The following is a 27,375-nucleotide window of genomic DNA, read 5'->3' as shown; positions in this document are numbered from 1 at the left end:
GTTTTCACCAGTGGCAGTGAGTGGCCTTGTCCCAAATTTCATCTTAATCTTTTCATATGATTGCTTTTTCCAGGTTCTGACTGAACTTTCATTGTGTTACGTATAGAGAGAAAAAAAGGTGTGCAAAAATGAATGTGGATTGTGTAAAAAAAGAACAGGGTGCAAGCTGATTAGTAGCTATAATCGAGCCATTATTTGAAACAACTAGCATCCCCTGTCTTATCTGATCACAGGATGAGCAAGATTCATACAGATATGGCCATTACCAACTTATGTACATCTCTGATACCATGCAGACAGATCTGAATGGTGGTCTTCAGCATCCACCACTTGCAGGTTCAATGGAACTAAGAAGTCCATTTCCCCGCAGCTGCATGCAGTGGTCTTCAGCATCAGCCTGAGCACAAATAATCACCACTGACAAGCCATTGTAGTGTGCTTCTTGCATGATATTAACTGCATTATCAAGGGTCATTCCAGGGATAACCTTCATCAGTACTTGGACGACATATTCCCGCTTATTGTAATTATCATTGTGCAGTATTACACGATAGGGTGGAGCTATTTTTCTTGATTTCCTGCAGAATTTGTGTGACACTATCATTACAAGTTTTGCAAACCATCACATTCAATTATATTTCAGAAACAGAACTTAATACCTCAGAATGAGTTGAGCCAGCAGTCCATTTCAGCAGGAAATTTGAGGCAAATTCAAATTCAACCAGGTGAACCATGGAATGAACAGGGATATATTAATTACTGATAGTTATCATTTAACTTGACAGACAAGAAGGTACAGATCATTGTTCCATATCTCTAGAGTCAATTACCCCTAAAGAATTATATCATTAGGTTAAGTGTAAGGAAATATTTAAATGAGAACACATCAACATTTTCATTGAAATTATAAGACAAATTAATGGAAACTCATCTAAACTACTTGGAATTGGCGAACATTTTTTTCCGTTATTCTGCACTAGCTAGAACTATATCTAACATCAAGTCTTTGCTATCATTTTTTTCCTAACCTGGATCTACCTTCCTTTTGATCTTCCCTTGTTTTCTAACATCTTCAATCTTCCACACCACTCTGTACTGATTTTTAATGATCACTGTTCTTTGTTGTACTTGAGAAAACTCATGTTAGCTAACTTTCCTCATCATCTAGTCAATTGGTTTTAGCATCTCAGAGGTGAACTAACTTCTGACTTTACTCTTTTCATTTCACTCATCTATCTCAACATCCTTATTTCAACTACACTGTTTATTTTTCTGATCACCACTACACTGATTTCTTTTATGGGAATGTTTCCTCACGATGAGTATTTAGGGGATCCTTACCTGTCTCATAAATTTTTAGGATTGCAACTTGGGCAGGTTCAATCTAACCCAACTTAAATCCAACCTGATCTTTTACGGGCTGGAGCAACTTAATTTGTAAATTGGGTTGAGCTTGGACAAAAGAAGTGTCAACCTGAATTAAGGGTTGGCTTGGGCAACTTGACCCTAGCGCAAAACTTATTATATAAGTTGAAGAATAGGGTTTCACGGGAATAATATTCTTTCATTGAGATTATTCTTTTACAGAGTTTACAACATATACAAATCCTTCAAATTAGGAAACTAAATCACTGATTAAAAGGAAAGAATAACTCCTAACAATTACTTTCCTAAAAATACAAAGATTGATAACTAATAAATAATTTACAGCTTTACAAAGTTATTTCTTTCCATATCAATTTCGGTTTTCCAACACTCCCCCTCAAGCTGGCTTAAAGATATCTTCCATAGCCAGCTTGCCAACTAGAAAATCGAATTGCCTCTTGTGTAGTCCTTTGGTGAAGACATCAACCACTTGTTCCTTGGTAGGGATATAGGTCATACAGACCAATTTGTTGTCTATCTTTTCTTTACTGAAATGCTTGTCCACTTCCACATGTTTGGTGCGGTCATGGAGAACCTGATTGTGAGCTACTGAAATTGTTGCCTTGTTGTCATAATACAACTTCATAGGAGATGAACCTGTCATCTTTAACTCTTCCAGTAATCTTCTTCCACATAATCTCACAAATACCATGAGCTACAGCTCTAAACTCAGCCTTAGCACTACTTCTAACAACCACGTTCTATTTTTTACTTCGCCACATAACCAAGTTGCCACCTACAAGTGAACAGTACCCAGAGGTGGACCTTCGATCCACTATGCTTCCAGCCCAGTTTGCATCGGTGTAGGTTTCAATTTGTAGGTGTCCTCGTGACTTGAACAGAAGACCTCTACCTGGTGTCCCCTTTGATACCTTAGAATCCTGTAAACAACTTCAAAATGCTCTGGTCCAAGCGCATGCATAAACTGACTAACCATACTCATTGAGAATACTATGTTAGGGCGTGTATGGGATAGGTAAATCAATCTCCCAACAAGTCTCTGATAACGATCCCGATCCTTCACATTCTTGGCTTTTGTAGGTTGCAGTTTTACATTCAGCTCTATAGGTGTTTCAACAGGCTTACATCCTAACATACCTGTCTCATCAAGAAGATCAAGAACGTACTTCCGTTGATTTACAAAGATACCTTCTTTGGACCTAGCAAACTCCATCCCAAGAAAGTATTTTAATGCCTTCAGGTCCTTAATCTCAAATTCCTCAGCAAGTTTCTCTTTCAGCTTCTCTAGTTCATTGCAATCATCCCTAGTTAACACAATATCGTCAACATACACAATTAAGATGACTACTTTACCTTCATTTGCATGTTTGTAGAACATCGTGTGATTAGCTTGACTTTGAGTATATCCATAATGCTTTATTACTTTGCCAAAGCACTCAAACCAAGCTCTAGGCGACTGCTTAAGTCCGTATAAAGACTTCTTCAATTTGCACACTTTCCCAACTCCAAAACTTTCTTCAAAACCTGGTGGAGGACTCATGAACACTTCCTCCTCTAGGTCTCCATTAAGAAAGACATTTTTAACATCCAATTGGTGTAAGGGCCAATTGGAATTTACTGCAAGGGACAACAAAACTCTAATCGAGTTTATTTTAGCTACTGGGGCGAAAGTCTCTTGGTAGTCTATCCCATAGGTTTGAGTAAAACCCTTTGCCACAAGTATGACTTTGTATCTCTCAACACTTCCATCTGTTTCACTCTTTATTGTAAACACCCATTTGCACCCTACAACTTTTTTTTCCCTTGGTAAATCTACAACCTCCCAAGTGCCATTCTTTTTTAAGGCATTCATTTCCTCAAACACTGCCAATTTCCAACTCGGTTCATCTAATGCTTCTTGAATATTTCTAGGTACCACAAGTTTTGAAATATTTGTAGTGAATGCTCTATAGTTGTCTGAAAGGTTACTATAGGAGATATATTTGGCAATGGGATGTTTAGTGCAGGCTTGGGTTCCCTTTTTAAGAGCAATAGGGAGATCAAGGTCAAGGTCCTGTGTAGGAACAATTGGGGTTAATCCTAAATCGGGTTCGAGTGCAGATATTTTTGGACTTGGACCAAAGTGTGATGGTAAACTTAGATCAGTAATAGAGGAAGAAGCATGTATATGAGTAGGAATAGAAGGAGGGTTACCTGAGATATTTAGAGAGCCATTGCCCAGGGCTTTCGGTTGACCATGTGCTAGGTTGATCGGCTGGTCTTTACTTCTTCTAGGGACTTTTTTCCTTGAATAAACCACAGGCTCAAGATTGTTTCTATTTTTTTTTATTCGTAGTATTTCTTCTTCTGACAAACCAATTTCAGATTCGGATTCAGTAGGCTTAGTTTCCTTATTTTCTTTTTCAAGAGAGATATCAAGAATTACACTAGGCAAAGGTTCAACAATTTCCCAAAAATTTGGTTCCACTAATTTCTCCCTTGAAGTAAATTTTTGGTAAAATATGAGACATTTTCCATAAAGGAAACATCCATAATTGTGTAAAAACGTTTTGTAAGGGGATTAAAACATTTGTAACCCTTTTTATTAGGAGTATATCTTACAAAAACACATTTTTCTGCTCTTGAGTCTAACTTAGATCTTGACCTTTTTGGAATGTGTACATATGCAGTGCAACCAAATATTTTCAAGGGTAATTCAGAATTAATTCGAGATTCTGGAAATACCTTTTTCAAACACTCCAAAGGAGTGGTATACTGCAAAATTTTTGTAGGCATCCTGTTGATTAGATATGAAGCAGTTAATATGACATCCCCCCATAAGTATTTTGGAATATTCATGTAAAACATCATAACCCGTGCTACTTCTAACAAGTGTTTATTTTTACGTTCAGCTATTCCTTTCTGTTCAGGGGTATCAGAACACGAGGATTGATGTAAAATTCCTTTCTCATTTGAAAAGGTTTCCAAAACTTTATTAAAGTACTCGGTCCCATTATCAGATCTCAAAATACTGATTTTTGTTTGAAATTGGTTTTCAATCATTTTGTAAAATTCTTTAAAAATCCTTTCGACTTCAGATTTTTCCCTCATTAAATATACCCAACAAAGACGTGTATGGTCGTCTATAAATGTCACAAACCATTTTTTTCCTGAAATTGTGGTTACTTTTGAAGGTCCCCAAACATCACTGTGAAAAAGATAAAATGGTTTTGATGCATAGTAGGGTTTTGGAATGTAAGTTTTTCGTTGGCTCTTTGCCAATAAACAACTTTCACATTGAAATGATAAAGGATCAACCTTTTGAAATAACACTGGAAATAAATGTTTTAAATAAGAGAAACTAGGATGGCCTAATCTGCAATGCCAAACCATTATTTGATCACAAACAGAAAGAGAACTAATACTACTTAGTCCTTGAGCAATTTTATTACTAGGTAAATTATCCTCGAAATAATAGAGACCATTGATCATCCTAGCACTACCAATCGTCTTCCCCGAGCTCTGGTCCTATAAATACAATGGGATTTATAGAAGATAACACAACAATTAGAATCTCTAGATAATTTGCTAACAGACAAGAGATTACAAGTAAGTTTAGGAACATGGAGAACAGATTTAAGATTTATTCCCTTAGAGATTTTTATTAGACCTTTTCCTACAATAGGTGAGAAATTACCATCAGCTATCCGAACCTTTTTATTTGCAGGACACGGTGAATAGGATTCAAACATGTTTGAGGAATTGGTCATGTGGTCGGATGCTCCAGAATTGATTATCCATGGAGTAGATTTAAAACGACAAGATAGAGCATATAATTCATTACCTGTGTGTGCCAAAGAAACACTAGAAGTACCGGATGTCAAGTTGGATTTCAGCAGTGCAAGAAGATGCTCCTCTTGTCGTATCTCACCAAGTTTGAGGGTTAATTCAAAGATCTGTGATTGATTTCCTAAATCAGAATACATCTGATTTACATTCTCCCAAAGCTCTTGTGCTGTTGGATAGCACATGTAATTAGAGCTAATGTCTTCTTCCATAGAATTCACAAGTCATGTCATCACCATGGAATTCTCAACATCCCATATAGCATAGTTCGGATCATCCACTGCAGGAGCCTTCTTTTCACCCGTCAGGTAGCCCATCTTTCCACGTCCTCTGATGTACATCTGAACTGATTGAGACCATCTCAGAAAGTTGTCACCATTCAAGCGAATCGTGGTGATTTGGATAGAGTGAGATTCCGAGGTGGTAAGACTGATTTTTGAAGAATCAGTGATGATGGGATTGTTCAGAGAAGGTTGAGGAACAGTAGTGGACTCGTTTGAAATATCCGACATGGTTTCAGAGAACAAGGATTGAAAGAAAGGAAGAAGGAGGATTTTGGCAAGCAAATTGCTAGCTCTGATACCAAGTTGAAGAATAGGGTTTCACGGGAATAATATTCTTTCATTGAGATTATTCTTTTATAGAGTTTACAGCATATACAAATCCTTCAAATTAGGTAACTAAATCACTGATTAAAAGGAAAGAATAACTCCTAACAATTACTTTCCTAAAAATACAAAGATTGACAACTAATAAATAATTTACAGTTTTACAAAGTTATTTCTTTCCATATCAGTTTCGGTTTTCCAACAATATATCTATACATGTGTGTCTGTGTGTGTGTAAATGCATATTATTTAATAGTAATTTCATTTATATTAAGACACATTTATTGTTTTAAATGTTAGAAAATGATATAGTGTTGAGGATTTTGGTTATTTTGGTGTCATGAACAATTAATTTATCTTTCTTTTTTTTAATTTTAGTGTATTTTTGCTATTCTGTGAAAGATTGGTCATGAACTTTAAGTTACTATAAGAAAAATATAATAGAAAAATTACCCTTTCTTCTAATTGTGATGGGTTGTAAAAATGATTGTTTATGAGTTGACAAATTCTGGTAGTAGGTAAGGTGGTCTCCAAGGCCCAAAATGTCTTTGTGGAGGGTAGACAAATTCTAGATAACTTCATTAGCCCTTGTTGCTAATGAAGTCATGGATTCGATTTTTGAAGAGTAATGAGGGGGTGGTATTGTGCAAGCTTGATATAGAAAAGGCGTATGATCATGTGGACTAGTCCTTCTTGCTTTTAGTTATGGGTATGATGGGTTTTGGGGAGAAATGACTCCGGTGGATGCAGTGATGCATCTCTACAATGAGTTTTTCCATTTTGGTTAATGGGACTTCCTCAGGATTCTTCCAAAGTTCTAGAGTTTTAAGGTAGGGGGGCCCACTCTCACCGTACTTATTTGTAATTGTTATGGAGGCACTTAGCTGCATTCTAAGGAGACTTGTAAGTGGGGGTTTTTTGTCGACTTGTAAGGTGAGGGGTAGAGGCGGTAAAGGGGCTCATGTGTCCCACTTATTGTTCGTCGATGATATTTTGGTTTTTGTTGGACTTCTCAGGATTAGATGAAGTATTTAAGTTGGATTCTAATGTGGTTTGAGGCTATTTCAAGGCTGAGAATTAATTTGGATAAAAGCGAGTTAATCCCAGTAGGATGTGTGGAAAATGTGAAGGCTTTGGCTGTAGAACTTGGTTGTAAGGTCGGGAGGCTCCCCTCCTCTTATTTGGGATTGCCTTTGGGAGCTCCTTTTAAGTTCATGGCTACATGGGATGGAGTGGAAAAGAGGTTTCGAAAGAGACTGGTAATGTGGAAGAGACAATACATCTCTAAAGGTCGGAGGCTCATTTTGATTTGGAGTACTTTGGCTAGCTTGCCAATTTAGTTCATGTTTGGGCTTATTTTGCCTAGGACAATCAGATTGAGGTAAGAGCAGATTCAGAGAGATTTTTTGCGGGGAAATGGGGCTCTTGAGCTAAAACCACAACTTGTAAGATGGGCGCTTGTTTGCTTAGACAAAAGAAAAAGGGGTTTGGGGGTGAAGTGTCTTTCTTCTCTTAATAAGGTGTTTTTATGCAAATGGAATTGGAGGTTTGCAAATGAGAGAGGGGCCTTGTGGAATCAAGTGATTAGGGGAAAGTATGAGGAGAAGCAAAGGGGTGGGTATGGCATGGGGTTGTGAAAAGCAATTAGGAGGGAGTGGCATGTTGTAAGCAGTAGACTCTCCTTTATGGTGGGCAATGGTCAGAGGGCGAGATTTTGGAAGGATCGATGGTGTGGAGATTCAGCTTTTTGGGTTGCTTTTCCTACTTTGTTTGCTATAGCTACGACCAAGGATGTCTGGGTAAAAGATGTGTGGAGTTTCACTAAGGGAGTGGGGACACACATTTCTCTAGACCCTTCAATGATTAGGAAATGGATGAGGCGAACAATTTTTTATTGGGTCTCAATGGGAAGGGTGTTCAACGGGATGTGGAAGATAGGGTGCTTTGGATAGAGACTAAATGTGGGAAGTTCTCTGTTAAGTCTCTCTACAAAGCCTTAGAATCTAGTCCATCAGCCTCTTTCCCATCGATTGTCATTTGGAATTCATGTGTGCAGCCCAAAGTGAGTTTTTTTGGGTGGGAAGCAACTTAGGGGAAGACTCTTACTTTGGACCAGCTTCAGAAAAGAGGATGACCTCTAGCAAATAGATGCTACATTTTCCAAATGCATGGGGAATCGATAAATCATATCCTTTTCCACTGTGCCAAGACAAGGACTCTTTGGGCGTTGTTTTTCACTCTCTTCGGGGTGCAGTGGGTGCCGCCAGCCTTTGTTAAAATGACATTCTTGGGTTGGAATGGGTCTTTTGTGGGAAAAAAGAGAAAGAAAGTTTGGAGAGCAGACCCTTTATGTATTTTTTGGACGGTTTGGAAGGCAAGGAACTAAAGCGCGTTTGAAGATGTTATGCTGTCCATTCAAAGATTTAAGAGTTCTTTTATTTATCTTCTTTGGTCGGAGACGAAATTGTTCATAAAAGATGGTCCTTTGACTTTAGTTGGTTTCCTTGATTGGATAGGTTCTTGTTGAAGGTGGTTTTTTTTTTTTTTTGCCCCTCCGCTTTTTAAGGCTGTTTTTTGTCCCAGCCAAGGAGGGGGGGTGCTCCTATGCTGTATCTTTTTGAGTTGCTATTTTAGTGTCTCTTTTCAATACAATTTCTTCTCTTTTACTTATCAAAAAAAAAAAAAAAAAAAAAAGTGTTGAAATTTCATCTTGAACATGTAGGAAATATAACTTTTAATTTGATTGTCCACTTGGAAATGGCTTTAAAAAAATTATTTGTGTTTTTATTTTAGAGCTTTTGATTTATTTCATTGATTGTAGTATGGAGTTGTAGCTATTGCATTGATTAAGTAAATGAATGTTGTAAATTTATATGTTGACATTGATTTGCAAAGGTTCTAGAATTACAATTAAATACATGTTACTAATAGTTGATTTAAATATAAGTTTATTGGTAAAATATTTACCAAAATGGATGCTAAGCTTATGTAATCTTTATTAACCAGACCGACTCCCAACCTAATTTGAACCCAAGTTTGGAAAAATAAACTTGGGTTGGGCTTGGGTTGAACCTCAGGTTGGGTTGAGCTTGGGAAAATGAGTTTCATACATGGGTTGAACTTGGATTAACTGTCAACTTGTCCAATGTGCACATGTATACTTCCTGTGTGCTTGGTGTAGCCTTTTTTGGCTCTTTAATATATCTATTGCTCTTTTGCCTATAACAATTATTATTATTATTATTATTATTATTATTATTATTATTCTGTCCAAGTCACATCCCCTATAAATTTTTCATTTGATTTAATGGGTGTGAGTTGACCACAGTCCCACAAGACACCAGTGGGAATGACTAGCAACAATTTCTAGATTTAAATGAGATTTATTTGCAGATTTGAATTGTACCAGTAAGAATGCAACTTGTTTTGGTTCATAGTTTGGCCAACTAAAATTTATTGATACACTAATCCAGTCCAATTTTGACCATTCAATGGCATGCATAGAAATCTTGTGTCCCCTATAAATTGAACTTTAATGCCAATCTTGAGACCATAGAGCAGTATCAGTAAATTTATGGCAATGTACTCATCTTAAGTAAAGAAATTGTTTAATACCACATGGAACGCATAAACCAAAAGAGCATAAAATCCAGTGGATTTACCTTAGATCAAACTCAGATTCACGGCCAGGAGTCACTTTCTCTATGACTGGCCTTTCCAGTAAGCCTCCTTTCCCTGGTCCTGAGGCTGATATGGCCATAAGAAAGCTACGATTGGTGCATGGTCCTTTCAGAAGAGAGTGCTTATCCCCTGTTTAACATATTATCAATTTATCATCCTCTAAGAGAATCAACTTAGGATTATATTGATGATGATTTACCAAAAATAAACCAACTGACAGAAAGTTATTTAACAAGTTAGATCAAATAGATTAGGCCATTGAATGAGAAAAAGGAGCAATTAACAGGATGTTCTACTTGGATTACATGAATGCACAAAATTATGAGTAAAGCCACTTATTCATCAGTCACAAGTAAATGAGATAGTGCATTTATATTCAAGAAATTATTTAAAAGTTTCAGGGCCCTATCAAGTCTTGTGCCTAAGAAAGAAGAGGCAAAACAGACAAACATTTGAGGGTTAAAATTTAAATTGTATCAACAATTATAGTGATAGATATGACTTAATCCTGAAAACTATAATCATTTCTCCTAAAATTTAGGGGATTAATATGGTATAATTAATAATTCCTTCGAGGTGAGGAACATAACATGAGAGAAGAGAGTACCCAAAAGCAACATTACCCAAATCAAATGGATTTGTGGTTGAATGTCCAGAGAATATTCTAAAATGAGCACTAGTCGCACTTGATAAAAACAAGTGGCCATAAACAGCAACAGGTACTCCAGCAATTACCATTACCATAACTCAGTAATCTAAATGCCCATCAAATTTGGAAACTTTGGAACTCCTGATTGTAGGCAAACAACATCCCTTGTTTGAGAGAGCATTAAGAATCATAAAAGTACACAACCACAAATTTGGCCTAGCTTAGCTAATTTTGTAATCCGTTGCTTGTGTTTGGTTGGAGGGGAAATAGTTTTTGAAAAAATTTCTCCCAATTGGTTGTGACGAAAGATGAAAATTAGTCTAAATTTATAGACGATGAACATTATGAGAAATGACAGATATTTATAAACAATTCATTTTACCGACAGAAAAATTAACTGGGTCAAACTCATAATTCATTCTTCATTTGTTTCTTTCCTTGTTGTATTTTCCCTTCCTCACTTCTTTTCCTGAGAACCAAACATAGGCCTGTTTTCTTTTAAAACCTTTTTCTCTAAGCCTCCAAAATTTCGATGAATGTTTACGACCGAGCATAAGAAAAACTGATCAGGAATCTTCAATTAACTTGGGCGAAATATATTCCTTTACACCCAAAAAAATAATTACCTCACTAAAATTTCAAAGCAGACGGAGCCCATAAACAGAAAAGTAGAGGGATTTCTGATTCCAAACGAATTACTAATTCTAAGACCAACAAGTTCAATGCAGTAATATACAACAATAAAACCCTTACAGCTTCAAGATATGTGGAGCTATGAATCGAAAGTATTGGACACAGAGCATACTACACTTGGTCAACGCCCGAATCAAATCAACATTTGATATGAACATTGAAGATTGAGATTGGGCATACTGAGACTGAATTGGAGAAACAAACATCAACAGTAACAACAATCGCATATTCATTATATACATAGAAAGAGAGAGAAGGAGAAATTGAGATAGAGATGAAGAGAGATACCAGATTTGGAGTTGAAAACATGATTGGGTGAGAGAGCTAGTCTCCCACATATCGCATTCTCCATCTCTCTCTCTCTACAAAATGGTGGAGCAGTCCTCCTACCTGGTTTTTTCCCCGTTTTTCATTTTAAATAAATAAATAAATAAAACTGGTGGTTTTGTTTTCCAGAAACGGAAATCTCGCACAAAAACGACGTCGTTTTATTGTTGGCTGAATGGGTCATCTCCTTCATAGTTTCTTATTGCATTTTTGATCGGTTCTTTTTTGGAATTAGTTGCTTTATTAAAGTTAATGTTTTTATTGACTTGATAATCTTTCTTTAATTTTATTTTATTTTGGATGGGAAACAACACATGTACAACTTTTATGTTAACCATATTCTTCTTAATAGTGTGATCAATAATACCTTTGATATTATTTTAACTCTACTAAGATTATTGGAAGGAGATTAAATTTTGTTGTGCAAGTTAATGACGATTTTGTTTGTGAGAATTAGTTATTTCATTAAAATAGGTACCAAATTTATGTTATTTTACCAATATCATTTAAATTAACGATTAGTTAAGGAAATAAACATATAATGATGTTCGAACAGTAACCTTTTATCAAACGAAACTCCGATATCGTGTTGAACCATTGATTTTTCTAAATGTTAGAATTAAAAGGATTTGATATTTTATCATATATAATGTACTTTAACACATATCACGAGAAATCTAAAGTAACGTTGAATGTATGAAATGCTTTAATGATGTGTCGTTACAAGAGATAATGATTACATTTGCTTTATGGAAACCAAATCTAGGGATGGAATTTTTGTATTAGTTATTAAGTGTGTAACTTTGAGGAACAAATTTATTTGGCAAATTAAGCTAGGATGTTAAAGGACATGGGAAGATTGTTAAGCTACTACCAGACTCATTGTTACTACCACGGCACACTTTATTATTTAGATGATGTTACAAACACCATTCTTTTTTATACCAATTTTATAGCTTGATTGCATGATAAATAGTAATAGGATATAATAAAAAGTTATTCTTGTTTACTAAATACAAAGTTTTGTTTGTACCCATTATCACTTAATAATGAATTGTTTTTGCTTTACTTATAGGCTATGAAAGTGTTCATGATTAAATGGATAAAGACTATGAGAGGTCATGTTTGGTACGTAGGGATAAATAGTGATAATGAACATCTTATTCATTTTCTCATTTTTGTTGTTACTTAACTTTGAAATGAAAATAAATAATCATTTTAACTTTACATTCCTATATGCATTCAAATACAAGAATTAAAATCACAAAATTCATTATGTTTAAGGAGAAATAGGGATGAAAACAAAATATTTATTTTCATTTCTAATTCTCATGTATCAAATATGGCTTGAAAGTGTTTATGATTAGGTAGATAGAGATTGAAGACAAATAACATTTCGCAAAGTTTATAAATTATAAGTTTAATTAGTTTATTATTACCTTTCGCATCAACTCTACTTTACTTAATTTGATAAAATAGGATGTTGTACTATATTTGGTTTATTTAAAAATAAAATAAAAATAAAAAACATATTTCATCCCTTATTTTACAAATAAAAATATATTTCTTTCTAATATATTGTATCTAAAAAAATGTTAAATATATTTCATATTTGACATTATTTGAAGATCCCCAATAATTGATTTTTTAATACACAAGTTTTATTTCTTTGTTAATAATTATTATATAAATTTTTATAAATAAATACTATTACATTTTCCAAATAGAAAAAAAAAATTATGATTCATGGAATCATATGTGTAAGAGATATGAAAAAGATAATGGATATCTCTCATCCTTATCTTATCTTAACTTTAAGATAATATAAAAGGTGGGATAATGTTATCTTTATCTTATTATCAATTAAATATGGGGTAAGAGGCTTTGTATCTATCTATTGCCTTGTTTGTGTTATGTGTTCAATATATCATATAAGGTTAAAAGGGAAAGAAGCTAAGCTTAAGCTTGAAGAAGATGGACCTCAAATTTCTATTTTAGAATTCCGCTCCTTTTTCCTTTTCAATGTGAATTAGAACCTCTTGACCAATTTTAGTCCTAAGTCGAAGCATCTTGTTCATTGAAAATCACGTCTTTACAAGGAATAGGGTTTTTTTTTTTTTGGGATTTCATTTAGAATTCCCTTTGTTTCATTACTTTTAAGTGTGTGGTATAGTATAATATCAAATATAATAGTCATGTTTACTTTGGTGGAAATAAAATGAGATAGAATAAAACAAAATAATTGATATGAAAATATCTTATGTTTGATTAATAATTAAATATGATAAGTTATTCTTTCCCTTATTATATCACGTGTTAATCAAATATGAGATATAAAAGGTGGTAAATTATATTATTTAATTTTTTTCTCTTTTATATGAGATATATAATTTTAAGTTTAGATATAAGATATACATATTTTATGGATTATAATTTTTTTTAAACTATTTTTTAAAATTTTTTTATATTACTCATTTTGTAAAACAAAAAATGTTTAATAAAAAAATAAATTTGAAATTAAAAAAATAATATAAATATAGACACACACAAAATGTTTTTACATATTTAATGGATCATGGGTATTATTAAGTATTGTGTTAGGTCCATAATACTATAACCTAGGTAAGCCCAAAAAGGAGGATAAATTGGGTATATGATATCCAAACAATTTTTAACTTAAAAAAGAAGGGAAGGAATTATGCAAACTTCAATTTGTTATGATTCTACCCATTTTTGGTTTACATCTAATCTTCTTTTGCTTCAATCTCAATCCTAGAGATTTCACTATCAACAAAGTTCCTAGAGATTCCACTATTAACAAAGTTTTAAATCAAGTCTTAATCTTATATACTCGAATTCTTGGTTCCGAGAGAAGTTCCATAATTCTTTAAGAGGTATCTTACTCTTAAAAAAACCTTTTAAGTGATATTTTATATTTAAAAATTAATCAACAAAGTAAATTAAGGTAATGGATGCACTAAATGAGAATTAACAAATAGAAAGAATAATGCACTTACTTAACTCTCTTAAGACTTAATAAATGAATGAATGACAATTTGAAATCATGCTCTATAACATAAAAGAAATCTAAGAGTCATTTATAATGGTTTAGGGCATGAACTAGCCATTAGAGGCAACTAATTGTTACTCTAGTGGACAGCTTGGTCGGTCACTTAGTTAGCCATTAGACATCAAATATAGTTGCAACTTGCAAGTCACCATTGCAGTCTTATCTACACCATTGGTCGACTGCCTGATCGAGCCACCAAGTAGACTGTCCAAGCATCTTAGATTAAAAAATAAGTGTACTTGAGAGTCCCAAGCTAAATGCATTCCATGCCTTTACACCTAACGCATTTTTGAAAACCTTTTAGAGATGTAATACATTTGAATGATTCGATCAAAGGTGATAAAAGTTTATACAAAGTACTCATTTTTTTCAATAAGAAAACGAATCAACGATTTAAGTGGTGGATGTGGGTTTGATGAGATTTTGGCTTTGAAGCACAAGTTGATGAATGTATTGAGCACCAAATCTTTTTGTGGTGCACGCACACATGAATGGGTGATGATTGAGTGCCCATGTATTTAAATTCCGTCAACTTTCATTTTCACTATTTACTTTGTGTGTACCCTCAACTTGCAAAGTTTGTGCCTCCACTTTAAACTAATGATTGAATGTAAAGAAGGTCAAGTAAAATGAATCCACTTCTTTATGGATGACAAGTTCACTTCTATCCGCAGTGTGAGTAAGATTCATCAACTTTACCTGCTCTATGGATCCAATGAATCCTCCATTTACAATGACGTAACGATATAAAATCCACCTTTTTTATTCGTTATGATACTGCTTAGATAAGTTTCTGATATGACTCCTTTTTTCAGTCTTTGGAGGACCTCCTGGCTCACTCAAGAGAGAAAAACAACCACATAAGCATAGTTTCTTTTTTCCTGTCCTTTTCAAAGATGTGTAATGATTCTGCAAACATGTAGCAGCATTAATTTCTAAGTAAATCTCACATTTGTCAAGATTGATTTGATTTATTTTAGATGGATTTGTTGAATGCAAATAGGTTTCGAAGGTTGTTGAAAATTCATTTGGGTTTGAAACTTGGAACATATTTAACATTTTAAGCACAAGATACAATGAATATGTCTAAAAATTAATTCAGATTATAATCCAATAGTAATCAACCACTTCAATAGAATCTTTTTGAAAAAGTAAAGGTGTTTGAAGTTTCGATTATAATCTTTGAATATTTGTTTGATCAGGTTTAGGGGACAAAAAATTGCAAATCAAACCACGCAAATCACTTTTCATGATTAAAGAAAGTTGAACTGATTTGATCGATTTTGATTGAATTAAGTTACACCCTTAAGATCATTTTTTATAATTAAAGAAAGTCAAACTGATTTGATCGATTTTGATTGAATTAAGCTACACCCTTATTTGTGGGCATCTACATGGAAGTTATGAAGTGAGTATAGGAATTAAGTAGGGCTTAGTAGAGGAAAATAAAATGGGGTTATAGTGACAACCATAATGGCCATTCCACACAGTGTGTGTTGAAAACCAAATGAAATGGAACTTTTGATTGGACTGATTATTGTAGCATGTTGGAACTAATTAACCAGCTTTTGCAAGAACCACAAATGGTTGGAAATGGCTTCATCCCACTGGAAATTAATCCACCCAACCACTTTACAAACCATATAATATTGTTTTCCAATATTTGATCACATGAACTACCGTTCTTCATGAGTAGAAACTATATGTGGAGGCATCGATAATAATATTTCGCAAACCACCAATTGTCGACGCCAACATTATGAATACTCCGATGAATATGCTTGCCTGAAAAAATGCAGACAATATAGGTTTATATGCGTATTCTTTGAATTTTGCTCAGAAGAAAGGAAGTGTAATTTTGATTAACTACCCAATTGATTAGCCATGAAATGCTGAACATCCTTGGCTTCTTCAGTACAAGCCATATAATACTAGGAAGCTGCAATGCCCCCAAAACATCAATGAAGCTAGTTAAATTAATTTGGAATGTTAATAAGAAAATTGAGTAAAATGATAAATCGGGTGATTGGCTTACAAAATATGAAGTGGGAGCAAAACCGAATCCTCCAAAGAAACCAAGAAGATCTCCAAAGAAAGGGAAGGTGACTCCGACGAAGAGTGTAAAAGCTGCAAAATTTCAAGGCAATCAGAGGATTCCATATGGAAATTCACTGCATGCCAAGAACGGTTATACAAGACAAACTTACCAACATAAGCAGATCTAGCAATGAGTCTCAGAGCAATTCCTTGTGGGAAGTTCAATCTCTTGACCATCATCTTTTCCAGCAAGGCAAACACCGGCATTGCATAAACCTGCAAATCCTCATTTCATTGATCAGCAAATGTCTTTGCATGTATATATATATGGCATGCATGGACGTATATATAACTAACTGTAAATTAAATCATACTTGGTAGCTGCCAATGACATGGATGACCACCATTAAATTGGCAGAAGCAATGAGCCATGCAGGTCTCTTGAGTGCCATCAGCACATTGTCATCAACATCTTGCCCAAATGCCCAGTATCCAACAAAAGCTACCGGAAAATAGCAAATTGCGTTGATAAAATAGGCCCCGATTGCACCTTTCCACATGGGTATCCTTGAAGGTTTCTCAGGAGTTGACGGAATTGTGGCCTGAATTTCTAAGGCCACTGCATGGCCAGCAAATGCAAACGTGATTTGACCCAATGCATTGAAAACCCGGAACATGTAATCGCTTGGGCTTGTGTACTTGTATCCATAGTTCACGTTCTCGATTTGACCTTTACTCAAGCAACCCACCCAGGCTATAGTTGAATAACTGCAATCAGATTAACCCAACTGATTAACAGTGAAACAATAATCAATCTATGCTCAAAATTCCCCTTGCTTAATTCTATGATTTGTTTTTGGCTTTCTTCAATTCCATTAAATCATTGGCTGTGACCGTTTACATGGGTCTGACAGAGAAGATGATCTGCATAAACACATTGGACTATTACCAAAACTTATTCCATCCATCCTTTTTCCTGGGAATTATTTAAATTACCTCAAATTATTACTGAAACAAAATCATAGTGTTTTTTAACATATATAAACTAGATTCGTGGCTATTTTTGAATCACTGCCAGATTTTTTGTTTGGATTTAGGTTGACAGTTGGGAATGAAACTAGGTTCGCTTATCAGGCTTTGGACATGCACACATGAATTAGCATATTAAGAGGAATAAAATAAAAACAAAATAAGAACCCTTTTAGAAATTCCCTTCACTAGAACCATTAATTTTATACCCCACCATTTTTTTTTCTCAGTTTAAATTTCCTAGATTCCCGGCATCACTTTTCGTTAGAAGTTCATTATGCCCACTAACACAAAAAATAAATATCGCATTCGGATAGAATCTACGAGTAAACTAAAGTTGAAGAAAAAGAAAAAAGGTACCATAGTGACATTATGGCAGCCGCTAATGAAACCCCAGCAACAGAATTAAAATTTGGGAGCTGAGACAGGACGAAATGGATGGAGCCAAATATGCAAATCCAGTAGGATTGCCTGAGTCTGGTGCAGTTGCTGCAGGCGATTTCCATGAACTTCTTGAGACACTTCCCCCCAGTGACCATGTACACGATATCACACCCAACCTGTACAATTAGCTGCTGAGGCAGCACAATCCATGGCCCCAGTTTTGGCCCGAAAGCGTATCGACCAAGATCAATGTAGCGATCAAAGCGCATCCCAGGAACACATTCATGGAGTTGTATCATCCGCCACATTGTGTTCAAGGTGATGCACCAAGATACGACCAGAACCATTGCCCCTGGGCCCCTGAGATAGAGAAACACAAATTAGTTTCTATTACTTGTGGTGAACCATTCCATGCAGTTCGGTTTTTAGAGGTTGTTGGGGAGTGATTTTAGAAAGTATTTCTAAGTTTTTTTAACACTTGAAAACAACACTTTCAATAAAAATTTCAAATACTAGAAAAATAAAAAATGCTTTCTAGAATTAAGTACCAAACGACTTAGTCTAGCTTGTAGAATTGAGTTTTAGTATATATATACCATCCTAAATAAGCCATGGCATAAGGCAAGCTGAGAACTCCAGCACCAATCATGGCTGTGACAGTATGAAAAGTTGAGTACCACCATTTGGCCCGCCGAGGTGGACCTTGGTCCGTCCATTCCCCGTCTGGTCCAACTTGCTGCCATAGTTTAACAAGAATGAAGAACAAAAGGAACAAATCAAAACTACAGCAGTTTTCAAATAATCCAGTGGAAATTGTCAGAGGGGTTGCAGTGAAACAAGGATGATCACGCCCACCTTTTGAGGAAGGGGAGGAGAAGATGAAACCATCTCTGAAACTGAAGGAAGAAACAGCTCGAATGTGGGAGAAGAGTGATCATCGTCATGATGTATTTGTAGTGGGTGATGACTCAAAATCTTGGATGGAATAAAGGAGAACTAAAGAGGGAAAAAAAAAAAAAAAAAAGATGCTTCGGCTATTTCCACTAGAAATTTTTTTGCCTGACACATCGTCATGTTACAATCACTTGGGAAAATGAAGTTACGATGGTGGGACGCAATTTAAAAATGGACATGAGTTGCTAATCACCGTATACCCTCATGATTAATCAACCAAGTCAGACCATCAAGGGGTTGAAATCAGCTGTCTAGATCAATGAAACAGTAGACATACATTTCCTCTTTTGAATATAAGGAGATGGTGCGCAATTTTGGTATTCCTGACTTGCAACCAATGATGAAAGGGTTGGTTGGAGGGGTAGCATCATTGGGCTCACAATTCTCCCTTTTATATAAAGGGCAATAGTTTCCGGAGTAATGATTAAAGGGCAACATGGTCCTTATTCCCTGAAGTTGGTGGAGGGTCTTGTTCTTTTTTCCCTTGGAGGGCCCCCAGTAGCTTTGGAGGCCACTTCATACCACAAAATGAATTGATAATTTATTACCATTTTTGTTTCTACCAACGTATGCATATATTTCACTTTTCTCTTCTAATTTATTAGCATAATTTAAACCAAAAGAGAATCCTCTGTTAACATAGTCGTCATAAATACATCATAGTGAATTTGGAGGTGGGTAGCTTCTGTGTTCCATGAATAAACAAGGTCCACCACCCACAAATTGCTGTCACAAAATTTAGTTTCTAATTGCTATGTTGCTAGTAATTAGAATATGAATAGCTTGAGACACATCCATCCAACACTAACTGGTGCAAGCCTTCTTAATTTCTTAAACACGCTATTTCATTTATATAGATGTAAAAATATATTAACTAGGATACAAGATATGACCATAAATAGATGCATTTTGTCAGACATATGTCTTTCCTAAGCTCATGTACGACACTTAGACATCTCTAGCAGCTTTCTACTCTCCTTTAAAAGCTCAAATGAGGGTGTCATTGAGCAGGTTGTGACAATTTACTTTACATGAAATTACAAGGGCTAGATCATAATATAAGGTGATAATATAAGGTGATAAGTGATGGGTACTCTAATTAGTTTTTCATATTAGCCCAGAAAGGCCCCTCCAGGCATGTTTGGTGGCCCTTGTGATGACCGCCCTGGACCTTGAACAAAAGCTTGACCCATTCCTGTCCCAACCATTTGTTGCGGCTGCTGTTGCTGTTGTAGGGGCTGGTGCTGCTGCTGTGGCTGCAGTTGGGAAAGCTGGTGTTGTTGCTGCAGTTGTGGAAGCTGCTGTTGTTGCTGAAGCTGGGGAAGCTGTTGCTGTTGCTGAAGCTGGGGATGCTGCTGCTGCTGAAGCTGTTGCTGCTGCTGAAGTTGGGGAAGCTGTTGTTGTTGTTGCAGCTGTGGAAGCTGTTGCTGTTGCTGGAGCGGTGCAAGCTGTTGCTGTTGTTGCAGCAGCGGAATCTGCTGTTGTTGCAGTTGCTGATGTTGTTGCTGCTGCGAATTGGTTATCTGTGGCTTGAAAACAACCATATCCTGGTTTCACAAGAAATTGGTTTAATTGAGTTCTAAATATATGGAGAAAAGTATACTTGTATCAGTTTAGAATATAATTGAAAATTATTACATTATTCATAGCAGAGTATACATATTTATATAAAAATAATAATTTTAAAAAAGAAGAAATATAAACTTCTTAAATCAGTGCTACACATATTTGTCAGCTGTTACAAAGTGGACTAAATAAAAGAACATCCTAAAATGGTTTTAGACTAGTCAAAGATAGCTAATTAACCCCTAGAACCAAGGGTGAAATCAGTAGATGATTCCAACAATTAAGGGTGAGATCAATGACTGATTTCCTTGAGATCAGTGACTAATTTCCACCACAAGTTGCTTCTTAGTCCTTCAAGTTACTAAGTCACCTCCAACAAGGGTACAGTAGCCAGGTGTGGATCTTCTGTTAGTCATGGATCCGCCCCAATTAGCATCCATATGACCATTTTGAGAAAATAACAATGCTTTTCCCAGAGTAGCTTTTAAGTACTTCAATATTCTTTTGACTCCTTCCATGTGAGGCTCTAAATGAGAGTGCAAGAACCGACTAACCACACTTACAAAGTACGCAATATCGGGTCTAGTGTGAGAAGATTAAGCTTCCCACAAGTCTCTGGTACCTTTCTTTATTCATTGGAGCACCATCTGTAACTGCACCCAGCTTGTGGTTCAAATCAATAGGATTTTATGTAGGCTTGCATCCAAGCATAACAGTTTCCTTGAGAAGATCTAGGACATATTTCCTTTCAGGCATGTAAATCCCTTCTTTTAACTTGGCCACTTCAATTACCAAAAAATAACGCAGAGTACCTAGATCCTTAATTTCAAATTCTTTAGCCAACTTAAGCTTCAGCTTCTGAATTTCCTCTGTCATCACCTGTAATAATGATCATCTAAATAGACAATTAGTATAGCCAACTTCCTTGTGGATGATCTTCTAAAGAGAACAGTATGATCTACCTGACTTTGATGAAAACCAAACTTCAAGAGTGATTGAGCAAGTCTTTCAAACCATGGTCTAGGTGATTATTTCATGCCATATAGGGATTTTTTTAGCTTGTATTTCCTTCCATTATTCTCTCCAAAACTAGGTGGAAGGTCCATGTAGATATCCTCTTCTAGATTTCCATGTAAGAAGGTGTTCTTGACATCAAATTGTTGTAGTGGCCAGTTGTAATTAGCTGCAAGAGAGTAAAGTTCTGGTAGAGTTCATCTTTGCCACAGGGGTAAAGGTTTCTTAGTAGCCTACACCATAGGTTTGTGTGTACCCTTTGGTCACAAGTCACACCTCATATCTCTTTGCAGAACCATCTGCATTGTATTTGATTGAAAAAATCCATTTACATCTCAATGGTCATTTTCCTTTGGGTAAATCAACAATATCCTAAGTCCCATTCTTCTTTAGAGCATTCATCTCCTCATCTATAGCTTTTTTCCACTCCAGGTCAGTCCTCATCTATAACTTTCTTCCACTTCGAGTCAGCAAGGGCTTCTTCAACATTCTTTGGAACTGACTCTAAATTTATATGAGAGGTAAATGCCTTCTACCTTGCAACCCTATGATAAGAAACAAAATTTAGCAACAGGTGTTTGGTGCAACTCCTAAGACCCTTAAGCATTACTATAGGAATATCAAGATCAGTATCAAAGAGAGGAGTAGAAATTGAAGCAAGACTAGAAGGATTACCACCAGATTCAAGGGGTATAGAAACCATACCTTCATCTAAAGTTCACAATTGGTTTTGCTTTGAAGAATTAGCCCCTTCAACCAACCTAGATTGATCTTGAGGTCTTTTGATATACACTTGTATCTCCACTATCCTTTTACCATTGTGAGTAGTCTCCAAGGAATTCTCCAAGTTCTCCCCATTTTCTTGAATACTTCAAATTGGTGTTGGTAATGAAATTAACCTATTCCATGACTGATCTTCTACTCCCATTTGCTCCTAGTGAAGGTGAGTCTTTGTCTAGTATAGTTTCTATTTAAAAAAACTCACATCCATCGCAAAAAGTTTCCTTTTAGTTGGTGGATGGTAACACTTGTACCCCTTATGGGTTGAAGAATATCCAAGGAAAATGCACTTAATGGCCTTCAAGTCCATCTTAGATTTGTCTTTGTTAGGAACATGAACAAAGACACTACTTCCAAAGACTTTCTATGGTAAAGAACTAAATACGGATAGGTGAGACAACATTCTTTCAGTGTTCCAATGGGAGTTTGAAAACTGAGTACCTTTGAAGGCATCCAATTGATAAGGTAGGTTGTTGTTAAGACTACATCTCCCCATAAATGTTTCGAATATTTCTGGCAAACATTAAGGCTCAGGCTACCTCAAGAAAATGTTTGTTTTTATGTTCTGCCGCTCCATTTTGTTGGGGAGTGCCTGCACAACTTGATTGATGAATAACACCTTTTTCCAAGAAAAAATTTCCAAGTCTTTCATTTAAGTATTCCCCACCATTAACCGATCTAACAATATGTATCTTTGTGTTAAATTTCGCTTAGACCATCAAGAAAAAAATTCTAAATTGTGGCAATGGTTTGAGATTTATCCTTTAGTAAGTAGATCCAAGTAGTCTTACTGAAGTCATCAATAAAACTAAGGAACCATCTAGCACCAGAAATACAAGTCACTCTGGAGGGCCCCCAAATATCCATATGTATAACTGAGAAAGGAATTTCGCTTCTTTTACCACTAATGGGATATGACACCCTTTGCTTTTTAGCCAACTCACAAATTTTACACTTAAGTTTGGAAAAATCTAGACTGTTACCTAGATCTAGATATAATTTCCTCGTGTAATGGAAAACAAGGTGCCATAATCTTTGATGTAATAACCAGTAGTCTTCTAAGGTACCCTTTTTCTGAACTCCCTTTATTTGATGGGCTTGAGGTTGTTAAGAGAGAGAGAGAAGAAAACCTTGATTCTCATTCATTGTGTCTACTTACAATTAAGAAAATATATATATACAAGGCTAGGAGTCCTAACTACCATACATGTGACCTATATTAAAAAGGAAATATTGTACACTATAAATTCATTATATTCAACACTCCCCTTCAAGCTGGAGCATATACATCATATGCACCAAGCTTGTTACAAATGTATTTAATCCTAGGACCTCTGAGAGATTTAGTGAAGATGTCTGCTAGTTGATCATTTGAATTAACAAAACTTGTAGCAACACATCCTGACGCGATCTTCTCTCTAATGAAGTGACAGTCAACTTCAATATGTTTGGTCCTTTCATGAAAGACTGGATTGGATGCAATATGTAATGCGGCCTGGTTATTACAGATGAGTTTCATCTGTTCATCCTTTCCAAATCTCAACTCTCGTAGAAGATGTCTCAACCATATGAGTTCACATGTTGTCAAAGCCATAGCTCGATACTTAGCTTCAGCACTAGATCTGGCCACTACATCTTGTTTCTTACTCTTCCAAGATATTAGATTACCTCCAATAAAAACACAGTACCCTGAAGTGGAACGTCTATCTATGGGTGAGCCAGCCCAATCTGCATCTGTGTAACCAACAACCTGAGTATGACCTTTGTTCTCGTACAACACACCTTGGCCTGGTGTACTTTTGATATATTGAAGAATGCGGATTACGACATCCCAATGGCTATCACATGGTGACTGTAGGAATTGACTAACAACACTCACAGGAAAAGAAATGTCTGGACGAGTAATGGTGAGATAGTTCAATTTACCTACGAGCCTTCGATATCTCCTAGGGTCTCCTAAAGGCTCCCCCTGTCCTAGTACAAGTTTGACATTCGGATCCATAGGTGTGTCTATCGGTTTACAGTCTAACATACCAGTTTCTTTTAGGATGTCTAAAGCATACTTCCTTTGGGAAAGGACCACACCGGAACTGGATTGAGCTATCTCAATTCCCAATAAATACTTGAGTTTCCCCAAGTTTTTGGTCTGAAAGTGGGTAAAAAGATGTTGCTTTAGTTTCTGAATATCATCCTGATCACTGCCTGTAATGTCGATGTCGTCCACATAAACAACCAGATAAATACACTGCCCCAAGGAGTTATGATGATAGAAAACTGAATGGTCTACTATACTGCAAAGCATGTCAAACTCTTGAACAACAGAACTAAAACGGCCAAACCATGCTCGAGGAGATTGTTTCAAGCCATATAGAGAACGGCGTAACCTGCACACTAAACCAAGATCACCATGAAGGAAGGCATTTTTAATATCCAACTGATAAAGAGGCCAAGAACACATAGCAGCCATGGAGAGAAGCAAGCAGACAGAAGCAATCTTGGCAACCGGGGAGAATGTGTCACCATAATCAGAACCATAAACCTGAGTATAGCCTTTAGCAACTAAGTGGGCCTTAAGGCGATCAACCTGACCATCAGGACCAACCTTAACTGCATAGACCCAACGACAGCCAACTGTAAATTTACCAGAGGGTAAAACAACAAGATCCCAAGTGCCATTAGAGTGCAGAGCATCCATTTCATCCACCATTGCCTGTCGCCAACCTGGATGGGAAAGAGCTTCATGGGTGCTCTTTGGAAAAGAAACAAAGGATATAGCAGAAACAAAAGCAGAATAGGGTGAAGATAATCGATGATAACTCAAAAAATTGTAAATAGGATGAGGATTATGAGTAGAGCGAGTACCTTTCCGAATAGCAATGGGTAAATCATCAGGAGAAGGCAGAGCCGGGGCAGGAGAAGCCGAAGGAATAGGAAGTGAGTCAGCAGGTGCCTTAGCAAAAGGGAGAGGAGCAGCGACACGAGGGCGACGATGATAAGCCTGAAGTGGTCGAGGAGGCACAACATCAGATGGGGAGACAATAGGAAGGGGCAAGACTTTAGAAACAGAAAGAGACTCAGAAGTGGTGGAAAAGAATGGTGAGTCCTCAAAGAAAGTGACATCAGTGGAGATAAAGTATCAATGAGTCTCAAGGGAATAACAGCGATAACCCTTATGAAGTCTAGAATATCCCAAGAAGAGGCACTTCATGGCTTTGGCGGAAAGCTTGTCCTGTCCAGGAGTGAGAATATGAACAAAACAAGTACAACCAAAGACACGAGGAGGAAAGAAATAAAGTGGTTGGTCAGGGAAGAGAAGGAAATGAGGAATCTGATCATGTAAAACAGAGGAGGGCATACAATTAATTAAATAACAAGCAGTAAGAACAGCGTCCCCCCAAAAACGAAAAGGAACATTACTATGAAGAAGGATAGTATGAGTTGTCTCAACAAGATGTCGATTCTTGCGTTCAGCTACCCAATTTTGTTGAGGAGTATGAGCACAAGAAGACTGATGAAGAATCCCATTATGAGACATAAATGAAGTAAATGGAGCTGAAAAATATTCCCTGGCATTATCACTGCATAACACACGAATAGAAATATTGAACTGGGTTTAGATTTCAGCATAAAATTTCTGGAAAATAGAGAATAACTCAGCTCTATTTTTCATTAAAAATAACCAAGTACATCGAGAATAGTCATCAATGAAAGTGACAAAATACTGAAATTCTAAAGTAGAAGCAGTCTGACAAGGACCCCAAACATCAGTGTGGATAAGCTCAAAAGGAGACTTTGCCCGATTATTCAAACGCTTTGGGAACGAGACAGGAGTATGTTTCCCAAGCTGACATGACTCACACGAAAGCGACGACAAAGTGGAAAAACAAGGGACCATCTTCTCGAACTTGGAGAGATTAGGGTGGCCCAAACGACTGTGAATGAGGAGAGGAGCATCAGTGGAAATGCAAACTGTAGGAGATGAATCCGAGGTGAGGTGATAGAGGCCTTGAGACTCACGTCCTATGCCAATCGTCTTCCCCATACTCCGGTCCTGCAAGGTCACAAATTTATCAGAAAAGGTAATAGAGCAATTAAAAGTACGAGTGATTTTACTGATGGAAATAAGATTAAAAGGACATTCAGGAGTATAAAGGACAGAAGTGAGAGGTAGAGAAGGCAGAGGAAGGGTCAAACCAATACCTTTAGCTACAGTTTGAGAACCATTAGCTAAGGTAACAACAGGTAAATCAGAGGTAGTAGTAATAGAGGAGAAAAGATCCTTATTACCAGATAGGTGATCAGAAGTTCCAGAATCTAGAATCCAGGGTCCAAGAGAAGATGTGTGGGTAAGGCAGGCAGAAGCATTACCAGGCTAGGCAACAGAGGCAACAAAAGCCTGAGATGCCTGAGATGCGGAGGAGCTCGGAGGCTGAGGCAGCTGAGAATCAGAGGACTGGGCCACATGGGCAGTGCGAGGAGGCCGTCCATGTAACTGATAGCAACGATCGCGAGTGTGGCCAAGTTTGTTGCAATAGGTGCAATGAGGACGTTGGCCTCTACCTCGGTTACCACTGCGTCCTCCTCGAGAGGTAGTGTGAGAAACTAACACAGAAGAATCTGAAATGCTATCAGATGGCAAAGTCTGAGTGGACGAGATACGAAGGAGGTGAGCAAACACATCATCCAAGGACGGAACTGATGAACCACCAAGAATTTGATCGTGGACAGGCTCAAGATTCGAACGGAGGCCAATAAGAGTAAGGACCATGAAGAACTTATCAAGTTGTGTTTGTTGAGCCCCAACATCAGGAGTAAGAGGCATCACAGTCAAGAACTCCTCTTGAAGAGAGGCAATCTGGCCAATATAAGTAGATAGATCCAAGTCCTATTGGCTAATATGGACAATAGCAGAAGTCACCTTATAAAGACGCTGGATATCATTCGTGTATAATCCTTTGGCCTGAGTCCAAAATTTAAAACAAGTTTTGTAGGCCCGAAGATGAAGAAGGATCTTGGGATCAACGGATTGCCATAATACACTACATAACTGGGCATCTATCTTTCTCCACTGTACGCGCTCAACCTCAAGGATATCTGCCTCCTGTGTAACCAAGTGATCCTCATATCCTTGTCCCATAAACCAAAGTTCAACAGAGGCAGACCAAGAAAGATAATTTTCACTGCCAACCAATTTCTCCGAAGTAATCATAGGAGATTCAGATATGACAGAGGAAAAAATGGAAGTTTTAGTAGCCATATCCACTTATCTGGAGAATGAAGTATATTTGGATCGAAGAGAGCCCTAATACGGCTTCAGATGCGGTTGAAGAAGGAAAAACCGAAGAATCGCCCGTGTGAGAGACCAAATGGAA

At 36.6% G+C, this 27,375-nt stretch overlaps 3 protein-coding genes across 4 annotated transcripts in view; all 3 read right to left on the bottom strand.

The window, feature by feature from the left end:
• Positions 1-121: 121 nt before the first annotated feature.
• On the bottom strand, positions 122-11,337 carry LOC100242343 (ATP-dependent Clp protease adapter protein ClpS-like). Its single transcript, XM_002281848.5, has 3 exons — positions 11,131-11,337; positions 9,482-9,629; positions 122-578 (listed from the first exon to the last, which is right to left on the bottom strand). The coding sequence occupies exons 1-3, from the start codon at positions 11,192-11,194 to the stop codon at positions 317-319; spliced, it is 474 nt and encodes a 157-aa protein (XP_002281884.1). The 5' UTR covers positions 11,195-11,337; the 3' UTR covers positions 122-316.
• A 4,398-nt stretch (positions 11,338-15,735) lies between these two features.
• Positions 15,736-18,655, bottom strand: LOC100247480 (lysine histidine transporter-like 6). Its single transcript, XM_002281831.4, has 8 exons — positions 18,545-18,655; positions 18,286-18,425; positions 17,666-18,049; positions 16,651-17,044; positions 16,447-16,552; positions 16,275-16,366; positions 16,110-16,178; positions 15,736-16,024 (listed from the first exon to the last, which is right to left on the bottom strand). The coding sequence occupies exons 1-8, from the start codon at positions 18,575-18,577 to the stop codon at positions 15,926-15,928; spliced, it is 1,317 nt and encodes a 438-aa protein (XP_002281867.1). The 5' UTR covers positions 18,578-18,655; the 3' UTR covers positions 15,736-15,925.
• Positions 18,656-19,470: 815 nt separating this feature from the next.
• LOC100259509 (mediator of RNA polymerase II transcription subunit 25) overlaps positions 19,471-27,375 on the bottom strand; it is a 71,450-nt gene continuing 63,545 nt past the window's right edge. Inside the window, exon 15 of one of the 2 annotated variants that reach the window (XM_002278809.5) lies at positions 19,471-20,190. In XM_002278809.5, the coding sequence (XP_002278845.1) occupies positions 19,756-20,190 (435 nt within the window). In that variant the 3' untranslated portion in view covers positions 19,471-19,755. Of the gene's footprint in view, positions 20,191-23,124; positions 26,055-27,375 lie in introns of those variants that run through there. The other variant, XM_059737975.1, reaches the window with a different exon arrangement.

This window comes from Vitis vinifera, chromosome 1 (assembly GCF_030704535.1).
Source record: "Vitis vinifera cultivar Pinot Noir 40024 chromosome 1, ASM3070453v1".
Lineage (NCBI taxonomy): Eukaryota > Viridiplantae > Streptophyta > Magnoliopsida > Vitales > Vitaceae > Vitis > Vitis vinifera.
Note: the sequence above shows the minus strand (reverse complement) of the source record. Positions and strands in the feature narration are given on the sequence as shown.